The sequence below is a fragment of the Pelobates fuscus genome, chromosome 12 (assembly GCF_036172605.1).
Source record: "Pelobates fuscus isolate aPelFus1 chromosome 12, aPelFus1.pri, whole genome shotgun sequence".
Classification (NCBI taxonomy): Eukaryota; Metazoa; Chordata; class Amphibia; order Anura; family Pelobatidae; genus Pelobates; species Pelobates fuscus.
The window spans coordinates 112,280,996-112,307,799 of record NC_086328.1 but is presented as its reverse complement, the minus strand read 5'-3'; the positions used below and the strand labels follow the sequence as shown (position 1 = coordinate 112,307,799).

The following is a 26,804-nucleotide window of genomic DNA, read 5'->3' as shown; positions in this document are numbered from 1 at the left end:
ATGATGATTTTGAACCCGCTGCTGCTTCCTTTGCTGAGTTGTCAGATACAAGTGAAGCGGTTGATGATGACGATGTGTCCATGGATGTCACGTGGGTGCCCGCTCGGCAAGAAGAAGAACAGGGCGAAAGTTCAGATGGGGAGACAGAGAGGAAGAGACGAGTTGGAAGCAGAGGGAGGTCGTCACAAGGAGCTAGTGGCACAATCAGACAGCATGCATCGACACCCGGGGTCAGCCCGACAGCACGCCAATCAATGCATGCTGTGTCCACTGTGGTGACATTCTGTCATCAAACTAATATGGTGACCAGGGGTCATGTGACCAAGCTCATGTATGCCTTTCTCACAGTGGGATAAGCTTTACCTTTGATATGGTAATTCAATACCTTTACAGGTCAGGAAAGAGATAACCACTCCCCCCTATCCCCATTCCTTCCTGTTCCTTCTTGGCTGTGCTACTAAGCAGACCCTTAAGCAGACATGGGCTAATTTTTATCATGGTGAACTGTGAGTGGGATCTGGTGATTTTATAAGATTTAGTTGTTATTGTTAGTTAGGTTGTTGTTGCTGTTGTTGTTGTTGTTGTTGTTGGTATAGTTAGTTAGATTGTGTGTCATTATTTGTATGTTGTTGTTGTTTTGTCTCTGAATAAATATTTGTTAAAGTAGACGGACCAGAGTTTATATGTGTATGCGTACATAATAATTTATAGAGTTTGGTATTACACCACATGTGGCGACCATGAATTTTAGACTTCTACAACAAATGTTTGTGAGGCGCAATAACTACCATATTGATACATAATCTAAGAGCAAGAGACTTTATAGCATAGGATTCGTTGTTGAAACAAATATACATATGTGTTTTGTTGACTGTTTTAAATTTGTGTATTGTGACTGACATATTTTGTTGCAAATTGTAGCATTTATAGGTTTAACTTTGTTTCTGTACAGTTTTAAAGTATTGGTGATAAAAAGGGAAAATTGAATAGTTTCACTGCATTGGAACCTTTGATGTTTTGGCCATTTTAATAGCCCATGTGCTGTATTGTCTCTCTCTTGTTGCAACTAACTAGAATGAAACTTAATCTATTTTAATTGTTTTCTTAGATGTTACATTTTGAGGCTTCCCTGCATTCTAAGTTTAAATAGCAAACATTTTTTGTTGTTGTTATCTTTTGTCTGTTTGAATAATTGAATTCAGGATAGGAGCATAATGTTTGTGCATTATGACTGACAGAACGTATTTTGTTGCAAATTGTAGCATTTATAGTTTAATTTTGTTTCTGCACAGTTTTAAATTATTGGTGATTAAAGGGGAAGACTGAATAGTTGCACTGCATTGGTATTATTCGGCCATTTTTAATAGCCCATGTGCTGTATTGTCTCTCTCCTGTTGCAACTAACTAGAACTAAACTGAATATATTGTAATTGTTTTTAGATGTTACATTTTGTACATTTTGTGGCTTCACTGCATTCTAAGTTTAAATAGCAAACTGTTTTTTTTTTGGTTCTCTTTTGTCTGTTTGAACCATTGAATTCTGGGTAGGAGCATTGTGTTTACATGATAAAGGTATTGGGGCTAATACAGTGTGGTGGCTATTGTTTAGCCAGGTTACCATTTCCATTTTTACACTGGAGTGTGTTTAATAGAAAATGAACAGTTTGTATTTGAGGTAAATATTATGAAGTAAAGGTGCCTATGTTAGATTGTTATATGGTTGGGAATTATCATTGTGAAGTTACAGTCAGGTATTTTCCAGTTCCCATATCTTCCTTTAAATCATTCTGTTTATTTGTAAACCCCCACCCCCTCCCCTTAAACAAAGGCAGAAGGGTGGTTTTGTGTTTTGCTATCTGTGGGCATTTGTTGTATTGAGACTGTGAAGTTTTTTTCTTAAAAGACAAGAGTTTGTTTGAATAGGTTAATGTAATTAAGTTTCTCAAATGGTTCAATCTCTTTGGAGCCAGTTTCAGTTTTTTTTTTAAATTAATCCCATTGTTAAAAGCTTGTTGTTTTTTTACTTAGTCTGCTAGTCTATTTCGATTAAAGACTCAGGGAGAGCTCAGTTTTAAAATGTCATTTCTAGGTACTAAGTATTTTTCTGTAGAAGTACTAGAGTACTTCAATAATGACATTGACAAACATGATGGACCATATGAGCTTCCAGAACCAGCAGGCCCCAATTGTGGAAAATATGAAGGTTTCATGGATGTTTTGACACAGATTGTTACTAATAAAAAGTGCAATATTAAGAAAAGGAAAAGCTTGGTGGCACAAGCGATTGTTGCTGCAATAAGGGGTTTGGCAAGCATGGTAGTCGAATTGCAGCAAGCTAATTTAGTAACCACTAATAAAATGGAAGATGCTCTTGATGAAAGAGATTGTTTTAAAATAGCTGCCCTAAGAACAAACAAAATGATCGAGGGGTTGGAGAAGGAATTAATGGAAATAGAACAACAGAGAGATGCATATAGTGCTAAGATCACTGAACTCCAAGACCTAGTCATGGAATATAAAATGAAAATTAAAGAAAACAGAAATAAATGGGATAAGGAGATTCCTAGAGTATGCCCAGACCAGTTGTATTTTATATCTGAAAGTAAAGAACCAGTGCTGGGAACAAAACACAATGGGAATGTGCCAATTGTAAATTGTGTCCCACAAGCCCCTATAATAATAACTGAACATTTTAATGTAAGAGAAAGGCCTACTAGCTTCTCTAGACAGACAAGGACTATGTCAATCACAGACAAAGATAATTTCCAGAAATGGTGGGGAAGTATGCCAACTGACGACTTTAACACCTTTACACATTGGTTCATGAGGGGAGCAAATAGAGCAAAAAAAGGAGGTCTTAACTTCGAAGAATGGACAGAACTGTTAGAATATGCTATGGGTCCTTTGGCTAGCAGACTATTTGGATTTAATAACAGTGTGTCTGATCAGGCAGGAAGAATTGCTGCAACAAATTTCTATCTAGTCAGCATAGAGAAAGAAATAGCTAATATTATGATGAGACCAGCAGATGGTCCTAGAAAGGTAGCTCAAAGGATATTGTTCTGGTATACGCTACGCCAACCTCAACAGCCTCTGGTCTTGGGCTCACCAGAACACATTGCTAAAGTAATGGAAGCCCTTCCCTGGGAGTGTCAAGAATTTGTCAGGCTTTTTGATCCAACACCAGCAGACTTAGAGATTGTACTAACTAGAGCTGACAATTGGTGGATTAAGCATCCTTCCTCAGAACAGGCCTTCTCCGTTTCAGCCATAAGAACATTCAAGGTTGACTCTGGTAGAGATTTAGATGGTAAATGGAGAAGCCAGAGGTGGGATGTACCCCAGAACAAGAGGGATAATGAGAACTGGAGACCAAAACAGGACTTTGACAAAAGATGGAGAGATCGACAGAGGGACCATAGGAATAGGGACAGTGCTAAAAGAAGCAATGTAATGGGAGATAATTGGAAAAATAGATGGGAGGGGCCAAAGGTAATCAATAATAATTGGAATAATAATAATACATGGGAGAGGCTAAAAAGGAGAGAGAATAACTGCAAAAATCACAGTTGGCAAGAAAAACAGAGAAACAACAGGAACAGTTATTGGGAGAATAATTGGAGAAGGAACCATAGATGGGATGAGCATCAGACTAATAGACGGAATTGGGATAATTGGAGGAATAAAGAAGGGAATAGAGACTACTGGGACCTAAAGAGACAGACTGAGAGATTGGAGGCAGACATGAAAGCACTTAGGGAACAGATGAGGGAGGGAAATACTGATCAATTGGGGTTCCCCAGTAATTAATAACTCCCATAATGTTTGTTGTCCTCTACATCTGTATGTATGTATGTTTGTTTTTCTTTTGTTTCTATATTTTATCTGTCTCACCATTATCTCGTAACACTCCAGTTTAAAGAGGACCTTAGTATGTATTGTTATATATATATATATTTTTTTTCATATTAAGGATAAGCCTCTAAATTCATTAATTACAGTCAGGTGGGCCAAATTCCAAATATTTTTTGTTTTTATTAGTTTAGCACGCCTGCACTGCCAGCTATGTTTTTTTTGTTGTTGTTTTTTTTTTTTTTATGCTGGATTAATAATTAAAAAAATCATAGTTTAAGTGAATTGTAGCCAACGTGAGGCTTATATTTGATCACACTGGAGAGATGTGATAGTGTAACTTTCTGTTGGTTTACAACAGTAAAAACATTAAAAGCATTTTTTTTTATTTGGTTCCCAACAAATATAGCCTCAAGTTGATTTTTGATTGATCTATAGATTGCACGCTGCCAAACTGTGTCATGGTAGCATTCAGTCTATTTTTTTTTTTTTTTCTTCTCTCTCGCCATCTTTGATGCTTTGGTTTTTTTTTTTTGCTTTTTGTCATTAAGAATATAGGGAAATTAGATTGCCTTGAGTGAAGATGGCATAAAGAATAAAGTGACAATGTATGCTATTTGTTCTATTTGGCTATACGCAGGGGATTAAATAGTTGTGGGTATGAGAATTTGCACCTACGTTCAATTGCGAATACATTTTTCACCCTTACATCTTTCCCACTCACATTCATGTATAATAATTTTCGGTTAAAACTATGTACATTTTGTGATTATTGCATGTATTCACCAGTAAATTATAAAATAACTAATATGGTTTTGTGTTCAACTCTCCATCAGGTGTGGAGTAAATGTCTAAATTAATCAAAATTTCAGGAGACATTTGTGGGTCTTTTACCTACATCTAAAATGTAAACATAGCCTTAAGACACCACAACCAAATAGATTTTATTAGACAAAACTAGTTAAGCCTTTGACACAAGACAATACGCTGATTACTGTTGTACATTTTTCATTGTCTGTGTTTGATTCAAAGAACATTTTAATTGGAAGGCCCAGAGAGGTGAAGGTAACTGACATGTCCTGTCACAGTTTACTATACAGATGAAGAAGTGCTGGGATTACCAAGACAAACTATTATCATGAAAATGATTACTATTCAGATGAAGAGGTGCTGGGATTACACGTCAAACTATTATCCTGAAAATGGATACTATACAGATGAAGTGCTGAGATTACCAAGTCAAACTATTAACACAGCCCAGAATGAGGATAAAGTAACAGCAAGAAGCAGGAATTTGTGTCATTTCAAGGTGGTCACAGAATGAGTTTCCCCTACACTCATGAACTTGCATGTGCCATTAAACAAACAAACCTCAAGCTTCGTAATGGATTGGTTAAGACAATATTCAAGGAGAATTCATTCTAAAATCACAGCTATCAAGCACACAGATCAGTCACAGTCTTCAGATTCCAGTCCCAGGCTAAACTAAACATCATTTTGTGTCATAAACTAGTGATTATTACTGTATGGGGTTGATTGTGTCTGGATTTTACTTTACTTCACATGAACACATTACCATATAATATTAATGAACAACTACCAGGGTTCTTACCAACCCACGAGGGCAGTAGTTAATTTAAAAAACGGAACAACCGAAAACAATAGAAATTGGGGGAATGTGGGGTGATGCAACCCCTGTTTGACTATATTCTTTCTCTCACTTTTAAATGTGCTCAACATAAGAGAAAAAAAAGTGAGGGAATGTGGTGACATTCTGTCATCAAACTAATATGGTGACCAGGGGTCATGTGACCAAGCTCATGTATGCCTTTCTCACAGTGGGATAAGCTTTACCTTTGATATGGTAATTCAATACCTTTACAGGTCAGGAAAGAGATAACCACTCCCCCCTATCCCCATTCCTTCCTGTTCCTTCTTGGCTGTGCTACTAAGCAGACCCTTAAGCAGACATGGGCTAATTTTTATCATGGTGAACTGTGAGTGGGATCTGGTGATTTTATAAGATTTAGTTGTTATTGTTAGTTAGGTTGTTGTTGCTGTTGTTGTTGTTGTTGTTGTTGGTATAGTTAGTTAGATTGTGTGTCATTATTTGTATGTTGTTGTTGTTTTGTCTCTGAATAAATATTTGTTAAAGTAGACGGACCAGAGTTTATATGTGTATGCGTACATAATAATTTATAGAGTTTGGTATTACACCACATCCACCACCAGAATGCCGTCATTGCAGAGCTCAGCAGTGTGGCATTTTTTTTGTGTGTCTGCCTCTGACAACAGCGATGCCATTTGCAACCTGTGCCAATCCATATCTGCCAAGTCGTGGGAAGTCCAACACCCACCTAGGTACAACTGCTTTGCGTAGGCACATGATCGCACATCACAAACGCCTATGGGATAAGCACATGAGTACAAGCAGCACACAAACTCAAAGCCGCCATCCTCCTCCTGGTCCAGCATCTTCAGCCACGTCAACCACTGCTGTCCTCCTTGCCACCTCTCAACCATCCACCACTCCGTCTCTCGCCTTGAGCAGTTCCCGCTCATCTGCCCACAGTCAGGTGTCTGTCAAGGACATGTTTGAGCGTAAGAAGCCAATGTCAGAAAGTCAACCCCTTGCCCAGCGTCTGACAGCTGGCTTGTCTGAACTATTAGCCCGCCAGCTTTTACCATACAAGCTGGTGGAGTCTGAGGCGTTCAAAAAATTTGTGGCTATTGGGATACCGCAGTGGAAGGTACCCGGCCGAAATTTCTTTGCACAAAAGGCAATCCCCAACCTGTACTCGATTATGCAAAAGGAAGTAATGGCATGTCTGGCACACAGTGTTGGGGCAAGGGTCCATCTGACCACTGATACCTGGTCTGCAAAGCATGGTCAGGGCAGGTATATCACCTACACTGCGCATTGTGTAAACCTGCTGACGGCTGCCAAGCATGGAATGCCTGGCTCTGCAGAGGAGTTTGTGACACCGCCACGACTTGCAGGCAGGCCTGCTGCCACCTCCTCTACTCCTCCTACTCCATCCTCTTCCATAACCTCCTCGGCTGAGTCCTCTTCTGCTGCTGCATCTTGCTCCACATCAACGGCACCCCCTCAGCTCCCCAGGTACTATTCCACATCACGGATACGGCAGTGTCACGCCGTCTTGGGTTTGACTTGATTGAAAGCAGAGAGTCACACCGGACAAGCACTCCTGTCCGCCCTGAATGCACAGGTGGAAAAGTGGCTGACTCCGCAGCAACTGGATATCGGCAAAGTGGTTTGTGACAACGGAACAAATTTGTTGGCGGCATTGAAGTTGGGCAAGTTGACACTTGTGCCGTGCATGGCACATGTGTGTAATCTGATCGTACAACGCTTTGTGCATAAGTACACAGGCTTACAGGACGTCCTGAAGCAGGCCAGGAAGGTGTGTGGCCATTTCAGGCATTCCTACACGGCCATGGCGCACTTTGCAGATATCCAGTGGCGAAACAACATGCCAGTGAGGCGCTTGATTTGCGACAGCCCGACACGTTGGAATTCAACACTCCTAATGTTCGACCGCCTGCTCCAACAAGAAAAAGCAGTTAATGAATATTTGTATGACTGGGGTGCTAAGACAGCCTCTGGGGAGCTAGGAATTTTTGTTCCACGTTACTGGACGCTCATGCGCAATGCCTGTAGGCTCATGCGTCCTTTTGAGGAGGTGACAAACCTAGTCAGTCGCACCGAAGGCACCATCAGCGACATCATACCATTTGTTTTCTTCCTGGAGCGTGCCCTGCAAAGAGTGCTGGATCAGGCCTTAGATGAGCGTGAAGAGGAAGAGTTATGGTCACCATCACCACCAGAAACAGCCTTATCAGCATCGCTTGCTGGACCTGTGGCAACGCTGGAAGAGGATTGTGAGGAAGAGGAGACAGAGGAGGAATGTGGCTTTGAGGAGGAGGAGGAAGACCAACCACAACAGGCATCCCAGGGTGCTCGTTCTCACCTATCTGGTACCTGTGGTGTTGTACGTGGCTGGGGGGAAGAACATACCTTCATTGAGATCACTGAGGAGGAGGAACGGGAAATGAGTAGCTTGGCATCCAACCTTGTGCAAATGGGGCCTTTCATGCTGTTGTGCCTGTTCAGGGAAAGGATGCAGCATTTGCAAAATAAATTAAAAAGTATGCTTTACACAGCGTATAAGGGTGATGTCACAGCACAATGGAAATCTAACAGGGGAAGAGGTGAAAGTAATCCTCCTCCTCCCACCACCACGCCGGCAAGGACAGGATGCTTTAAAGACGTGTTGTTGATGGAGGACATGCAGAGCTTTTTAAGTTCTACTAATCGCCACAGCCCTTCGGGATCCACCCTCAGAGAACGATTTGACCGACAGGTAGCAGACTGCCTCGCCTTAACTGCAGATATTGACACTCTGAGGAGCGATGAACCCCTTGACTACTGGGTGTGCAGGCTTGACCTGTGGCCTGAGCTATCCCAATTTGCGATAGAACTTCTGGCCTGCCCCGCTTCAAGTGTCCTGTCAGAAAGGACCTTCAGTGCAGCAGGAGGTATTGTCACTGAGAAGAGAAGTCGCCTAGGTCAAAAAAGTCTAGATTACCTCACCTTTATTAAGATGAATGAGGGATGGATCCCGAAGGGACTGACAGTGGGTGATACATTCGACTAAAAAAGGCCTGATGAGATGAGCTGCCTTGGGCTATGTAGGAGGAACAGTCCCTAGTCTGCTCTGTGTCAGTGTGTATCCGGGTACCTGAGGACAGGTGTCAATCCATATCTGCCAAGTGACCCTATGTAGGGGGAACAGTCCCTATTCTGCTGTGTGACAGTGTGTATCAGGGTCTCTGAGGACAGGTGTCAATCCATATCTGCCAAGTGACCCTATGTAGGGGGAACAGTCCCTATTCTGCTCTGTGTCAGTGTGTATCAGGGTCTCTGAGGACAGGTGTCAATCCATATCTGCCAAGTGACCCTATGTAGGGGTAACAGTCCCTATTCTGCTCTGTGTCAGTGTGTATCAGGGTCTCTGAGGACAGGTGTCAATCCATATCTGCCAAGTGACCCTATGTAGGAGGAACAGTCCCTATTCTGCTCTGTGTCAGTGTGTATCAGGGTCCCTGAGGACAGGTGTCAATCCATATCTGCCAAGTGACCCTGTGTAGGGGGAACAGTCCAATTTCTGCTCTGTGTCAGTGTGTATCAGGGATCCATAGGATAGGTGTCAATCCATATCTGCCAAGTGACCTTATGTAGGGGGAACAGTCCCTATTCTGCTCTGTGTCAGTGTGTATCAGGGATCAATAGGATAGGTGTCAATCCATATCTGCCAAGTGACCCTATGTAGGGGGAACAGTCCCTATTCTGCTCTGTGTCAGTGTGTATCAGGGTCTCTGAGGACAGGTGTCAATCCATATCTGCCAAGTGACCCTATGTAGGGGGAACAGTCCCTATTCTGCTCTGTGTCAGTGTGCATCAGGGTCTCTGAGGACAGGTGTCAATCCATATCTACCAAGTGACCCTATGTAGGGGGAACTGTCCCTATTCTGCTCTGTGTCAGTGTGTATCAGGGTCCCTGAGGACAGGTGTCAATCCATATCTGCCAAGTGACCCTATGTAGGAGGAACAGTCCCTATTCTGCTCTGTGTCAGTGTGTATCAGGGTCCCTGAGGACAGGTGTCAATCCATATCTGCCAAGTGACCCTATGTAGGTGGAACAGTCCCTATTCTGCTCTGTGTCAGTGTGTATCAGGGTCCCTGAGGACAGATGTCAGTCCATATCTGCCAAGTGACCCTATGTAGGGGGAACAGTCCCTATTCTGCTCTGTGTCAGTGTGTATCAGGGATCAATAGGATAGGTGTCAATCCATATCTGCCAAGTGACCCTATGTAGGGGGAACAGTCCCTATTCTGCTCTGTGTCAGTGTGTATCAGGGATAAATAGGATAGGTGTCAATCCATATCTGCCAAGTGACCCTATGTAGGGGGAACTTTCCCTATTCTGCTATGTGTCAGTGTGTATCAGGGATCATTAGGATAGGTGTCAATCCATATCTGCCAAGTGACCCTATGTAGGGGGAACAGTCCCTGTTTTGCTCTGTGTCAGTGTGTATCAGGGTCTCTGAGGACAGGTGTCAATCCATATCTGCCAAGTGACCCTATGTAGGGGGAACAGTCCCTATTCTGCTCAGTGTCAGTGTGTATCAGGGTCCCTGAGGACAGGTGTCAATCCATATCTGCCAAGTGACCCTATGTAGGAGGAACAGTCCCTATTCTGCTCTGTGTCAGTGTGTATCAGGGTCCCTGAGGACAGGTGTCAATCCATATCTGCCAAGTGACCCTATGTAGGAGGAACAGTCCCTATTCTGCTCTGTGTCAGTGTGTATCAGGGACCCTGAGGACAGGTGTCAATCCATATCTGCCAAGTGACCCTATGTAGGGGGAACAGTCCCTATTCTGCTCTGTGTCAGTGTGTATCAGGGATCAATAGTATAGGTGTCAATCCATATCTGCCAAGTGACCCTATGTAGGGGGAACAGTCCCTATTCTGCTCTGTGTCAGTGTGTATCAGGGATCATTAGGATAGGTGTCAATCCATATCTGCCAAGTGACCCTATGAAGGGGGAACTGTCCCTATTCTGCTCTGTGTCAGTGTGTATCAGGGATCATTAGGATAGGTGTCAATCCATATCTGCCAAGTGACCCTATGTAGGGGGAACAGTCCCTATTCTGCTCTGTGTCAGTGTGTATCAGGAATCAATAGGATAGGTGTCAATCCATATCTACCAAGTGACCCTATGTAGGAGGAACAGTCCCTATTCTGCTCTGTGTCAGTGTGCATCAGGGTCCCTGAGGACAGGTGTCAATCCATATCTGCCAAGTGACCCTATGTAGGGGGAACTGTCCCTATTCTGCTCTGTGTCAGTGTGTATCAGGGTCCCTGAGGACAGGTGTCAATCCATATCTGCCAAGTGACCCTATGTAGGGCGAACAGTCCCTATTCTGCTCTGTGTCAGTGTGTATCAGGGATCAATAGGATAGGTGTCAATCCATATCTGCCAAGTGACCCTATGTAGGGGGAACAGTCCCTATTCTGCTCTGTGTCAGTGTGTATCAGGGATCAATAGGATAGGTGTCAATCCATATCTGCCAAGTGACCCTATGTAGGGGGAACAGTCCCTTTTCTGCTCTGTGTCAGTGTGTATCAGGGATCATTAGGATAGGTGTCAATCCATATCTGCCAAGTGACCCTATGTAGGGGGAACAGTCCCTATTCTGCTCTGTGTCAGTGTGTATCAGGGTCTCTGAGGACAGGTGTCAATCCATATCTGCCAAGTGACCCTATGTAGGGGGAACAGTCCCTATTCTGCTCTGTGTCAGTGTGTATCAGGGTCCCTGAGGACAGATGTCAGTCCATATCTGCCAAGTGACCCTTTGTAGGAGGAACAGTCCCTATTCTGCTCTGTGTCAGTGTGTATCAGGGTCCCTGAGGACAGGTGTCAATCCATATCTGCCAAGTGACCCTATGTAGGAGGAACAGTCCCTATTCTGCTCTGTGTCAGTGTGTATCAGGGTCCCTGAGGACAGGTGTCAATCCATATCTGCCAAGTGACCCTATGTAGGGGGAACAGTCCCTATTCTACTCTGTGTCAGTGTGTATCAGGGATCATTAGGATAGGTGTCAATCCATATCTGCCAAGTGACCCTATGTAGGGGGAACAGTCCCTATTCTGCTCTGTGTCAGTGTGTATCAGGGTCTCTGAGGACAGGTGTCAATCCATATCTACCAAGTGACCCTATGTAGGGGGAACTGTCCCGATTCTCCTCTGTGTCAGTGTGTATCAGGGTCCCTGAGGACAGGTGTCAATCCAAATCTGCCAAGTGACCCTATGTAGGGGGAACAGTCCCTATTCTGCTCTGTGTCAGTGTGTATCAGGGATCAATAGGATAGGTGTCAATCCATATCTCGCCCGGTTCGCTGGTTCACGAACGTTTGCGGAAGTTCGCGTTCGCCGTTCGCAAAACGAAAATGTTATGTTTGCGACATCACTAATCTTAAATTAGCTTGCACAAAGTAAAATCCCAAATAGCATAACAAAGGTGTATTGGCTCTGCTTATATCTTATTGAGTGTGATAAAATTTATAAAAACAGGTGTTTCCCTACCACCTCCAATCATACATAGGTAAAATAAAAAATCATAAGAATATTCACCTCGTAGTGAGCACACAAAAAATTATACTTATATATAAATAGAAGGCTTCCTTGGTAAGACTAAAGTAAAATCCCATTAATGTTGGAATGTACTTATTGTTTTTTTTTTATTTATTGTTGGTTGATTTTGTTGATTAACTCTTGTGCCCTCAAGCTGCTCTGCAGTAGAGCGGTCAGAATGACAATTATACTCACACATCTGAAGTACATTTGATGGAACAGGAAGCTAGTAGAAGTTTAATGGTTTTATATTTGGGACAACAGATCGATGAAGAAGAAAGAACCCTGAAGCATTTCTGGTACACGTCATGGCCGGACCAGAAGACCCCAGACCAGGCACCACCTTTGTTAAAGCTGGTGCAAGATGTGGAAGAGGCCATACAACAAGCAGACCATACTGACGGCCCTATTGTTGTACATTGCAGGTAATCCAGTTAATGCACTTTCTTTACACTATACTTAAAAGCACACATTTTAAACTATATGTGGTTACTAAAAATCTAATTGTTAATTGAAAGAACAGGCTATTTTATTGCTACCAGCATTCTTTACTTTAATGCAAAATAGGTTTTAAATGAATGTGTAGGAAACATTAAAGGACCACCATAGGCACCAAGAGAACTAATTTCAATGAAGAGGTCTGGACCCTGTAATTTAATAGATATGGACATTTTTACATATCAGAGCTAAAGAAACCTTAGAAACAGCCACTAGAGGGTGCTTTCACTGCGACGGCCGAGTCAGACTCAGTCATGTGAAGTTCGATGACCTCACATATTGCATGAGGACATTGAACATCCATTAATGTTATTATTATTCTTATTGCCATTTATATAGCGCCAACAGATTCCGTAACGCTTTACAATATTATGAGAGGGGGATTTAACTATAAATAGGACAATTACAAGAAAACTTACAGGAACAATAGCTTGAAGAGGACCCTGCTCAAACGAGCTTACAGTCTATAGGAGGTGGGGTATAAAACACAATAGGACAGGAAATAGCAATCAAATAAGGTGGAGTGAAGCAGAGCTGGAGGAGAGAGTAAAACGCTGCCCTATAGGAGAGAGCAAGAAACAGGTATGTTCATCCTTTAAAGGGAAACTCTAGTGAAAGGAATACAAAGTTGCATTCCTAGCACTATTATATCCTATAGTGCCACCCTTCCTCGCGAATCAATGCATTCTTTTGGGTGCTTAGCTGACGCTGAATGTCCTTATGCAAAGCGTACCAAATGTCCACTAAGGGCCCGGAAGTGCCTCTAGAGGCTGTCTGGTAGACAGCCACTACAGGTGGAGTTAATCCAGCAAGCTAATTATTGCAGTTTATCAATAACTACAATAATTACAATTGCAGGGTTAAGGGGACAGGGACACTTTACCCAGACCACTTCAATGAGATGAAGTGGTCTGGGTGCCTATAGTGTCCCTTTAAATGCATCCTTTAAGAATTGAATGCAATGCTTCCCTGTAAGCAGCATTTGATTGGACGAGCGTGGTTCTCAAACCCAATCCTTCTCTATGAGACAAACTGGATTGGACGAACATACAAAGAGGAGACTGCCTGTGGCTCGATGTCACCTGAGATGGAGTGGGCAGCTGCATAATGTGAGTCTCCACCCTAGAAAAAAGGTGCGTAAACCTTTTTATTTTTCATTATTTTTCATTTTTATATTTAGGTGGGCTATCTAATCTAGGGAGCAGAAAACTACATGGTTAGCAACATATGTTTGTAATCCTAACGCTATAGTGTTCCTTTAAATATATATTAAATGTATAGCATATAACATTGATAAGATAATTAATAAGATGTATACATTGTTTTCAGTGCGGGAATTGGAAGAACTGGCTGTTTTATTGCCACCAGCATTCTTTGCAAGCAGCTGAAAAATGAGGGGATAGTTGATATTTTACGAACCACAAGCCAGCTGAGATTAGACAGGTAAGATAATGTTAAATGTTTATCACTTTTATTTGTTTTAAAGGGACACTCCAGGCACCCAGACCACTTCTGCCCATTGGAGTGGTCTGGGTGCTAATTCCCACTACCCTTAACCCTGCAACTGTAAATATTGCAGTTTTCATAAACTGCAATATTTACATTGCAGGGTTAACTCCTTCTCTAGTAGCTGTCTACTAGACAGCCACTAGAGGGCACTTCCTGGTTTATAGCACAGATTTTCTGTGCTATAGCGTCGCTGGATGTCCTCACGCTATGTGAGGACCCACAGCGTCGCTGAAATCCCCATAGGAAAGCATTGAAAGCATCTTTCAATGCTTTCCTATGGGGAGGTCTAATGCGTGTGCGCGGCATTGCAGCGCATGCGCATTAGGTCTCCCCCGCCGGATGACGTCGGGACATCGGCGCTGGATAAAGGTAGGTCACTGAAGGAGTTTTAACCCCTTCAGCAACCTGGGATGGGGGCTGGGAGGGAGAGGGGTCCTGCAGTGCCAGGAAAACGGATTGTTTTCCTGGCACTATAGTGTCCTATTAAGGAATTTCATTACTTATGTAAAACTGGCAATTAAAAAGCATGGAGACTGCTTCAATTTGATTCGTGAAGGCGAGATCTGTCAGTAGATACTCAATGAGTCTCCATGGGCTTTTGTGCTTGCAGTCATAGTTGTCTTTGAGGGTTAGTGTCAGTGGAGCATGATCCGACCATGTGATCTGGCCTATAGTGCAGTCCATAACTTGGTCTAAGTGTAGGCTTTCTACGTGGAATCTATCTATTCTAGTGTAAGTGTTGTGTGTGGAGGAGAAATATGTGTAGTCCCTTTCTTGTGGGTGTAAGACCTTCCACACATCATATAGTTTGTTATTTTCTAGTAATTTGTTGTAGGATGAGCATGTCTTTTGTTGTTTGGTCTGTGTGAGTGTGGTGGCTTGGGTGGTCGAGTCTTCTTTGGGAACCAGAATGTGGTTAAAGTCCCCACAAAGAATCAGGATCCCCTCCTGAACTGGTCTCAGTAGGGTTAGATCTTATGCAGAAAGTTTCTCTGATTCGTATTAGGGACATATACGTTAGCAAGTGTGTATTTAGTGTTGTTAATCGTGCATATCAGTATGAGGTATCTGCCCTCAGGGTCAACTTGGGAGGAGTGAAATTGGAAAGAGACAGTGTTTCTGATCAATATGGACGTCCCTCTTGTTTTCTTCCCTGTTGTGGCGTGGTACTGGTGTGGATATTGGGATGGTTTCATGATAGGTGGCTTCCTAAAATGTGTCTCTTGTAGACATAACACATTGGGTTGTTCCCTTTTGAGGTCTCTAAAAAGGCAATGTCTCTTGTATGGGGTGTTCAACCCCCTGATATTATAGCTTTGTATTTTCATACTTTGGTGTGATATTGTGAGGTGCTATATGGGGTCCCATGGTACATGTTTGAGTCTTGCACGTGGTTTACCCCATATTGGGATTTCCCTGTCGGTCTGATTGAGTACATTCGTCTCTCTTGGCGAAAAAGGGGAGGAGAGTGTAGGGGAGGAGGTGTTAGGTGAATCGTACTGTGAGGGAACGATAAACGTAGTAAACACTACAGCAGCCCATTTGTGGGCAGTGGGACCAAACTTTGGTCCCATAGAGAACGTGGTAATCCGAAAAGAAATTTTAAACATTGGTAGTTTGGCCTATTCTATTAGGTGTGACCAATTACTGAGTAGGTTTGACCCCATAGTTGCTTACATGTCCCGCAGCAGGGAGGGTCGGCCCAGAATCAGTTAGCGCAGACTCGTGGTGTTCTAAATATGCTTAGGTTCCCCTATAATGTAACAAAGTATAATGTAATATGCAACAGTTTTTTGTTTTTTTTGCTCTGTGGGTAGTCCACAAATTAGTTGGCCCGCTAGGGGTACCTGGTGGACGTTCCGGTCTGGTAATGGTTTCTCTAGTGCCCCCCCCCCTTGTGCTACTGAAGTGCCACGTTCCACTGGATGCATGGCTGTAAAGGTGATCTCATTGTGTAGTGTGTGCATACGTAGGGTGGGGATTGTGTGCATGTTGGACGTCTCCCACCTCGGGCGGGTGTGAGAAGAGGTTGTCTGGTGAGGTGAAGCCTGTGTAGATGGTGGCCCTTTGCTAGGTCCAACTGGATATGTCTCAGGGTGCCTTGACGTTGCGGGGGTAGTTCGGGGTTGGCGGTCAGGGGGTGGGGGAATTGAACCGGTCACTCGAGTCCAGATCGCATGTAAGGTTATCAGGGCTTGGTGTTCCCTTTTGTCTCATACAATTGTGCCTTCATGCTGTCACAATATTACCAATACATTACAATACATTGCCAATCACATTTTAGTTCACCTGCCTCCCCACTCCCCCCAATCCTCCCTCAACCTTGCGGACGTTATGGATAATAGGAGTCGCCCTCCTCTGTAGTTGGCTTCTTGGGTGGTCTCTCCGTGGGTCCCCTGCTACCCCATGCTTGGCAATATGCGCCGGAGTTACGGCTGTTTTTTTTGGTTTTTTTTTGCTACCATGCTTGTGACTGCATGTGAAGGTGAGCACCTATGTTGTATCTTGCTATGCTGTGGCTGGTGGGCTCCCCCCAGACCATTAGTTGGTTGTGGTGTGTACATTAGCCTCTCTCATGTATGTGGTGCAGTCATTCCTGTAAGCACATGCTAATATGCCGTGTGCGTGTGTTGTTGCTTATGTAGTGTAAAAATAATGTTGGGTGGGTAGGCTTGCTATATTCACCTGTCCTGAGACCGGATTTTGTCCTTGTTATTGTCCCATAATCAAGTCTTAATTAACTGTAACTGTAGTAGTTAACGAGTACTGCGGCTAGCATATGGCAAACTGTGCCATTTCAGCAGCGGCGGTTAATCCCAGGGTCTGCCACCCCTCCAGCGGGTTGTTCCTCAGCAATCTCAGGCGCGTGCTTTTGTCCAATCTGGTCGGAGCTTGGCCGGTTGGTGACGGTGGTGCTCCTTGTCTGGTTCTGGAGTTGGAGTTGGAGTTCTGGAGCCCCATTGTCTCAGAAGTTTTCTTCCATCTTCTGGGGAGGTGACGGCATTCAATGCTCCATTTTTGTGAATAAGAATGCGGACCGGGTGTCCCCAGCAGTATGGCATTTCTTGGAGCCTAAGCGCTTCTGTTATCACTTTATATTCCCTCCTTTTTTGTAACGTTTGCGCTGAGAGATCTGTGTATAATTGTATTGCGTTATATGGGGCAGGGAGGTCTTTGCGTTGTCTGGACGCCTTCATCAGCGCTACTGACATATCTCGCCTTCACGAATCAAATTGAAGCAGCCATCAAAGAATTCTTCTCACTAAACAACACTGGAGACACATCCACGAGTACAACGTGGCAGGTACACAAAGCAGTAATTAGGGGACTCCTAATTAAACGAGCTTCACACAACAAACAAACAAACCAAGCCCACTGGTTGGACTGGCATAAACGACTGGCAGACCTCACAAACAAGAACAAAACTCACCCAACTGAGACGACACAAAAAGACATACGGGACATTGCGGACAAGATTAAAATGCATACGCTACAGCGCGTGGGTTACAATCTCCATAAGCTCAAGGCCACCCATTATGCACAAGGGAATAGAGCTAGCAAACAACTTGATGCTAGACTGAAACAAAGGGAGGCACAGACTAAAATACCACACATTTACACACAAGACGGCACAAAGGTGATATCCCCCATAGACATTAGCAACACCTTCGCAGCATACTATGAGAAACTATACAATCTAGCACACTCGAACCAACTGCACGTCCCAACAGAACAAGACATAGCGTCATACTTAGGCAACATCTCCCTGCCTAAACTCACCCAGGACCAAATCACAACACTACAGAACCCAGTTACGGCTACAGAAGTGGAGGATGCAATACTCACTCTGCCAAAAAATAAAGCACCAGGCCCAGATGGGTTCACGAACCTATATTACAAAAAATTTGCATCCACTCTAGCCTTACCCCTAGCGTCACTATACAACTCAGCCACAGCAGGCAAATCACTCCCAGAGGACCTATTGCTAGCACACATCATAACACTCCCCAAACAGGGTAAACAACCGACCCACTGCCCGAACTTTAGACCAATATCCCTACTCAACACAGACGCTAAGTTATATGCCAAAATCTATGCCCGCCGGCTAAGCTCAATACTACCAACCCTAATCCACGATGACCAGGTGGGGTTCGTAGCGGGGAGACAGGGGGCGGACAACACCCGTAAAGTCCTAAACTTGATCCATAGAATAAGGAGGAAAGGAATCGGTAGCCTTCTAGCTTCGTTGGACGCAGAGAAGGCCTTTGATAGGCTGAACTGGCACTTTCTAAGGGCAGTTCTGGAAAAATATGACTTCCCCTCACAGTTCACTAACACAGTAGCGGCTATATACAGTCACCCATCGGCAAAGGTCCTTAATGCAGGTTTCTGCTCTGATAAATTTACGCTCTCCAATGGCTCCCGCCAAGGCTGCCCCCTGTCTCCACTGCTATATGTCCTAGCTTTAGAACCATTAGCTGCCACAATTAGGGAAGAGCCAGCAATCCATGGAGTCTCGCTGAATTTTCGCTGATGATGTATTCCTCACCCTAACTCAACCACACATCTCACTTCCCAACCTCATGAAACACATTACAACATACGGGTGAGTTTCGTATTACAAACTTAATATAACAAAAACACTAGCATTGGGCATCAACCTCACAAACACACAATTGGAAAATCTCAAAAGCTCATTCCCTCTAGACTGGAGAGAGGATTACCTCACGTTTCTAGGCACCAAAATGACACCCCGCATCCCTATTCAAAACAAACTACCACCCCCTGCTTCCAATTTTTAAAAGCTTGTTAGAATCCTGGGAGGGAAAATATCTGTCTTGGGTCGGCAGAATAGCGGCTATAAAAATGTCTCTACTGCCAAAATTGCAATATTTGTATAGAACCCTCCAAATTCCGCTACCGGGAAACTACGTCAAATCCCTATCAAGAATGCTGATAGCATTCACATGGCAGAAAAAGAAACCGAGAGTAGCAGCAAAACTATTGCAAAAGTCATTACCGCAGGGAGGACTAGGCCTCCCGGACGTGTTAGCAGTCAGGATCCGCCAAATCTGGCCACACTCTTCAGACAGATGCTGGAGATGCGGACAGGACACCTCTTACCTACAACGCAACACATCTTACAGCAATGGGACTCCTCAAAACACCAAATGGTACACTATCTCCCACTGCCGATGGCAGCCCCACTCACAACCCTCGAATCCATAATACCAAACCTAAACACACAACCATGGTTACGGGGGGGGATCCAGGACATAAGGCAACTCTACCATGACGGAAACATAAAACCCTTCCCGGACTTACAACAAGAATTTAACCTCCCATCAAAACTAATCTTCCCCTACCTACAAATGAAATCCTACTTAACGAAAAACAAACCCTGCCAGATACACACCACACTCATTAAGCACCTGTCCGAATTTGAACAGGTGTGTTTCCATAAAAAAACACTCAAAAAACTGATCTCCCTGACTTACAAAGCGCTTCTCCAGGAATCAGATCAAGACAGACACACGTATATACAATCATGGCACAAGGAACTAGGACGCACTATAGATAGGGAGGATTGGGTTAAAGCCTACTCCTCATACAGAGGTGTAACCTCATGCGCATCTCACATTGAGATGCAACGTAAACTGATGTACCGCTGGTACCTTGTCCCAGTCAGGATCCGCCAAATCTGGCCACAGACAGATGCTGGAGATGCGGACAGGACACAGGCAACATGACACATATCTGGTGGACCTGCGTTACCCTACAGCCCTTTTGGCAGGAGGTTCAAACCATCATAATAGACGCTATTCGGACACAAATCACACTGACCCTGGAGCTATGCATTTTATTTATTCCCCCAGAATCACTATCTAGAGACAAATGGGCGATGACATACCACATACTCATATCAGCCGCTATGAGTATTGCCAGACTATGGAAAACAAAAACAGCCCCAACCAAAACCTCCCTGTTAAACCAAATAAAGCTCAACTGGGCCTATGAAATGACTTATGCTCACCAATTTGGGGTTAAAAAACACATGAAACTAGCGCACACAATGTGGAATGACTTTTTAGAACGCACCAATGGATCACCCTGTCAACACAAACCAATGGATCACCCTGTCAAGCAACTGTAAGTCTCTCTCCCCCACCAAGTTAACCCTCTCCTCCCCTCCCCCCCTCTCAATCCCAACCATTACCATTGAAAAGGTACAGTATATTCAATGACTTATATATATATCTGTCAGAACAGGTTTGCTATGCTTCCATATGTTAATGCACAATGTATGTCAATGTATCTAATTGTCGTTGTGGAACCCTTGGAACACCATCGCACACCTACGAGAACACAAGGCAACAATGAAAGAAATGTAACAACTGTGCGATGGAAGTATCCACTATGTCTCAGTATCCACTATGTTTCAGCATGTACACTAAAATGCATAATACTTGTTCATATGACTGAAATACGCATGCACTGCCGAATAAAAATGGTCAAATTAAAAAAAAAAAAAGCATGGAGACACAACCTATGAGCTGAATTTGGAGAAGTTATGGAAAATGCAAACTTAAAGAGACACTCCAGTGCCAGGAAAACAATCTGTTTTCCTGGCATTGCAGGTTCCCTCTCCCTCCCACCTCCCAATCCCCGGTTGCTGAAGGGGTTAAAACACCTTCAGTGATTTACCTTAAGCCAGCGTCAATGTCCCTCGGCGCTGGTTCAGGGCCGGCCACGCTCCTCCCCCGCCGACGTCATCCAGCGGGGGAGACCTATTGCGCATGCGCGGCCGGCGACAGGTGAGAACTAATGCGCATGCGCCCCAATGCCACACACACACATTAGACCTCCCCATAGGAAAGCATTGAAAGATGCTTTCCATGCTTTCCTATGGGGTTTTCAGCGACGCTGGAGGAGAAAACCTGTGCTATGAAGCAGGAAGTGCCCTCTAGTGGCTATCTAGTAGACAGCCACTAGAGGTGGAGTTAACCCTGTAAGGTAATTATTGCAGTTTATGAAAACTGCAATAATTACACTTGCAGGGTTAAGAGTAGTGGGAGTTGGCACCCAGACCACTCAAATGGGCAGAAGTGGACTGGGTGCCTGGAGTGTCCCTTTAAAAATGCCAAGCTTTAACAAACAAGTAAAACATGCACCCTGACACAATTTAATTAGACTGAAGATCATTAAAAAATTTATACATTAAATCTAGATGAAGAGTACAGTGTTCCTTTAAGTTACCTGTGTACAACTCACACTATGGCCTTGATTTAATATGTAAGAGTATCAGAAATAATTCCATTCTGTTAGAACAGTGTTCCCAAATTGTGTGCCGTGGCGCCCTTGGACACCAAGACGGGCACACAGGGGCGCCGCAAAATATTTCCTCAGTGCTGTGATCATATGATGATAGCACCGGAAACTGTGCTCTCCCCTGCCACCTCTGCAGCAGTGAGATCTCCCTCTCTGACCCACTATCACTGTAATGCTGGGAGCCAGCATGCAAGGGAGAGAGGACCTGGGGAGCTCTAACCTGCAGCTCCGCCGGGCTCTCCTCTTGCAAGCTTGGAGCGTTGCTCCTGAGGCTGCTATAGTTCACTCTCACCACTTGGCCACCACGGCTTCTCCACCGGACTACCAGGGATGGCCTTGTACATTCCACCCTCACTGGCAAAAGTAAGCAGGGAGGGGGGATATGAAAATATTTTTTTTTTAATTTAAAACAAAATTATATTTATTAATCTACTCTCTAACCCCACAGACCCACAATAATTCTCCCATATACACACACACTGCCCCCATGCACACACTGCACCCCCATACAGACTGTACTCCTCACACAGACTGTACCCTCACACACACTGCCCCCTCAAACACTGTACCCCTTAATACACAAATACTGCCCCCCTACACACACACTCCCCCCACAGATACACTATGCCCCTCACGCACACATTCTACCCCTTACGCACACACTGTATCCCTCATGCACACTGCACCCTTCAAACACTCAGACAAAATGCACCCCTCACACACACACACTATATTCTTTACAAACACAATGCACCCCCGTACACACACTGCACCCCTCACACACACTTAAACCCACATACATTGCACCCCTCACACACACACACATACATTGCGCCACACACACACACCACTGCACCTATCCTCTACAGCCCCTATTCTGACAGACCCCAGGTAACTTGTCAAACTGTTCTTAAACAGTTTGACTACTTAGCCTGGGAGGGCACCACGGCACTCCTGGCACTATAACCACTACAACATGCTGTAGTGGTTATTTTGCCTGGACTGTTTCTTTAATATATCTATTAGTGCCCCTCCCAAGATTAGTTTCTGGATCTGCCCCTGACAGGGAAACATTTCTGCTGAACAGTATATGCCGCAGCGCTGTACATGTATACAACCTAGAAATTTTTTTGACTTGGGGCGCTTTGAAAAAATATTGAAATATTAAGGGCGCCTTGAACCTAAAAAGTTTTGGAACCACTGTTTTAGAAAAAAAAATTGTGTGATTTATCTACGAAAAATCCCAAAGATGTTTACAGTAGATAAATTATTTGAAAGTTTTTTTTCTAACAGAATGGAATAATTTATGATTCTCATCCTAACAAATTAAATTGAGGCCTTAAATATATTGCTTAAAAAACACAATATGTGCTGGCACTCAATTATGCAAGGTGCAGGTATTCGAGGTTTAACCCCACAACAACCTCCTAATCTCAATCATAAACAAAATATGAATACTGCACTCAAAAAATTGCAATGAACCTTATTGCTAATCCTGTATTTAATTTCATAATATTTATTGTAATGATTTTAGATAAATTCATAAAGGTAGTGATATTTCATCATGGTAACACTCATTTCATCCTATGTACATAAGCTATTTACATATATATATATATATATATACACACACAGAATCCTCCCTCGTCCGAGGTAAAGTTCATAATCTATATATCTATATACAGTTGGTGATGATCCAAAAAAATAGAAAAAATAGGAAAAAAATTGAAAAAATGAAAAAATGGAAAAAATCCAACCAAGAAAAAAAGAGAAAAAAGAAAAGAAAAAAGAAAAAATAATAATAATGAAAAATAATACAGTCCTGATAAATTGCAGTCCAGAATATAGTGCACTATATAGTTCACTGTCTATGGGTGGATCTCACCAATGTAGGAGTTTCCTTTTTGATGTACATAGTAGGAGGATGCTGAGGTCTGTTGATGATAGTGTGGTGGAAGGGGATGAGAACAATTCCTGTTGAGTGAAGAAACTCTCTATTTGTCTCGATCTGGTCAGTATAGCAGGTCGCTGGGCAATCCTTAAGTAGACGATCTGGTCAATATAGCCGGTCGCTGGGCAATCCTTTAAGTGGGCTACGCGCTCGGGACGTTCATGTCCCTTCGATGGCCCCAGTTTTCTCCGTCTCCGTCCGTGAGATCCACCCATAGACAGTGAACTATATAGTGCACTATATTCTGGACTGCAATTTATCAGGACTGTATTATTTTTCATTATTATTATTTTTTATTTTATTTTTCTTTTCTTTTTTCTCTTTTTTTCTTGGTTGGATTTTTTCCATTTTTTTCCTTTTTTCAATTTTTTTCCTATTTTTTCTATTTTTTTGGATCATCACCAACTGTATATAGATATATAGATTATGAACTTTACCTCGGACGAGGGAGGATTCTGTGTGTGTATATATATATATATGTAAATAGCTTATGTACATAGGATGAAATGAGTGTTACCTTGATAAATACCTTTATGAATTTATCTAAAATCATTACAATAAATATTATGAAATTAAATACAGGATTAGCAATAAGGTTCAATTAAATATATTGCTTACTGTAACTGTACTTTGCAGTGTGAGGAAATGATCTCCACAAATAAACATTAGTTGTAGATTCTAGTGATATTTTGGGGTATACCTTTAAGTTCCTCAATACATTCAGGGTTTCCAAGATGCTCCAAAACATTACACCACCAAACAAGTATTAGATGCAGTGGTTGTCTTACACTTTGGCCTTGATGTAATATTTCTGGAAAAGCTTTTCAAATGATTTATCTACAGATGTCACCATTAAAGTCTATGGGATTTTTTTTTGTAGATAAATCATTTGAAAAGCTTACCCTTTGTCTTTGCCGATGAGTTTCCTACTATGCACATTTGTCCCGCAGCTTCAAATCATGTGCAAGCTACAACTCCCGGGATTTTTTTTTACGGACTTCCTCAGGGACCTTATTTCTTCAAATTAAGTGCTAAATCCTAAGCCTGATAAACCGTAGCTTTTATTGCAAAATTATTATTTAAATATGAGCTCGTCCACCAACATGGGATGGTCATAGAATAAAATATACAAAACATAACACTCAATCATAGGTATAATAGCACAAATGTTACTCTTATAAACCTCCCCAAGTGAAAGTGTGGCTGTTGGTCCTGCATGTCCACGTGCTCCCTGGCCTTGTGCGTGCTAATGGTTGAAAATTAGAGCTTGCTCAAAGAGAAGCCTCTGATTGGTCATTTTCCCAGCACAGACTGGAACAGAGGAGGGTTTGCAAAGGCTGCAGATAGCAGGTCAGCAGCTTTTGCAAGCTGTTTCGAGATATACCCCCTCCTCCCAAAAAAAATTAAAAATACCGCAATAAATGCATGCATGTTTTCATTGAGAGTGTCTCTACTAAATTGTTAAAATAATATGTAATTTTTTTTCCAATTGGTGTGTTCATATAAAGGTCTTGTTTTTGTCAAGTTCTTAAAATATAACATTTTATATTTTTTTTTTAATGGAAAGAATTTGGGTGTGAAAGAGTTAAAATTGTGATATCCAGTCAATAAAATATAGCTAAATTCTATGAGAAATAACCTATATTTTTCTTTTAGGGGAGGAATGATTCAAACAAATGAGCAATATCAGTTCGTTCATCATGTACTGAGTTTGTACGTAAAACAGCATTCTCATACAGTAGAAGAATAACGCAGGAGTCTTGGCGCATTTTTTATTTCCTTGACGCATCTCAACTTTACTGGGATCTCATTTCCAGCATGTGGTCAACCTGGAAAGTGGAACTCAGTGACTACACAACTGATGTTAGCAGCGAGTGGTGAAAATTTTAATATGATTGGTTAAGGGCAGTTCTAAAAGAACCGAATATGTTACACATATTTATGCACGCATTTAAGAACTAGAACTACGCGTTCAATTATGGCTCATATTAAGGGACATCGTTCACAAAAAAACAAAAAACAATTTCTATTGTAAATATGACTAGTCAGATCAATTTGTACCACAAAGCAAGAAAAACCTATGTGTTTTTAAGTTTTGGTATTTTTCAGGGTGGGGGGGTGGACACACACACACGTGCACACAGACATATGGGAACAGGTGCAAAAAAAAATTGCTTATAATTGCAGTGTTGCGGTTTCATGCAGAATTCTGTGACGTGAATATTTACGCTGACATGTACTTTTTTGCCTTTTTTTCTCTGAACTGTTTTTACATTTTTAATTACCGAATACTGTGTCATATGATTGAAAAAAAACATGTTTAACCTCTGTAACCTAGAATATGTTCATGCCAGCATTATGTTTTAGTACCTCACCTTGTAATCAAACCTAAGTGTGGACATGTAACCTGTAATAGCTGCGCAGTCATGCTTTTAGCCCCGTGGATGTCACAGGGAAACCTTTTCGAAGGTTTATTAAAAACACAAAGAATTGAAAACAGAATTATTACATTTAGGTCAAAACAGGTCAAACTGGCAAACTCAGATATAATCACAGTTTGACTATGTAAGCCTACATTTTGTAGCTCTATCTTTAGTTCACCACAATTCATTGTTTTAACCATTTTTAAAAGCAGAATACAAATGTTTTTAGGAGTTTACAGAATATTTTTACAGACTTATAAACCGGGGGATTTTGAAATTTTAGATGCATCAATGTGAAAATGTAATGATAATATACCTGCAGTAAAAAATGATTACTATATTTGTCAGACAGTAGTTTACTTCACAAGATAGAGGGCATGCTAATTTTATTAAGCCTGTCGAATTACGGGGGGGAAAAAAAACTCTTGAAATTAATCCTATAATAATCGTTCAGTATTAATAAAATGACTCATAGTATTATCAATAATGTGCCAACATATTCATCAGTGTTGTACAAATAGTAAAGACAAGAACATTGAGTTCTTAATTTGATAACTGTTACATGGTTGCAAATATCCTGTCATAGGTCAGGGAAATCCTATCAAGGACCTGTTAATCTAATAACCGAAATACATCTAGCCTTTCGCTGTTGGCACAATAAATACATCGTATTATAATATGACCCTGTTTGGGGAGTCAGCTTTGTATTGCCAGTTTATCAGGAGTAATATGTGTTGAAGTGATTGCTTGTGTTTTTGTTTACAGCTCACAGAGACTAAAATATGAAACATAGGGCAACGATTCCACTATAAATATAATATATAAATATTGTAAATTATGCATGATAAACAGATGTATCTATGTGTACATGACTTCATTGGATGCCATTTCTAGAATGTAGTAGATATACTCAATACTCAAAGAAAGTGTCATTGTGTATTGTAAGAGAAATGGTTGGTATGTTACATAGTTGTCTAGGTTGAAAAAAAAGACCAAGGTCCATCAAGATCAACCTCGTTAAA

The 26,804-nt window shown here is 42.3% G+C and overlaps 1 protein-coding gene across 1 annotated transcript in view; it reads left to right on the top strand.

The window, feature by feature from the left end:
* Positions 1–26,485, top strand: part of PTPN5 (protein tyrosine phosphatase non-receptor type 5) — a 149,553-nt gene extending 123,068 nt beyond the window's left edge. Inside the window, exons 11-13 of the mRNA XM_063437423.1 lie at positions 12,337–12,497; positions 13,900–14,013; positions 25,016–26,485. Coding sequence (XP_063293493.1) covers positions 12,337–12,497; positions 13,900–14,013; positions 25,016–25,109 — 369 coding nt within the window. The 3' untranslated portion in view covers positions 25,110–26,485. The remainder of the gene's footprint in view (positions 1–12,336; positions 12,498–13,899; positions 14,014–25,015) is intronic.
* Positions 26,486–26,804: the final 319 nt, after the last annotated feature.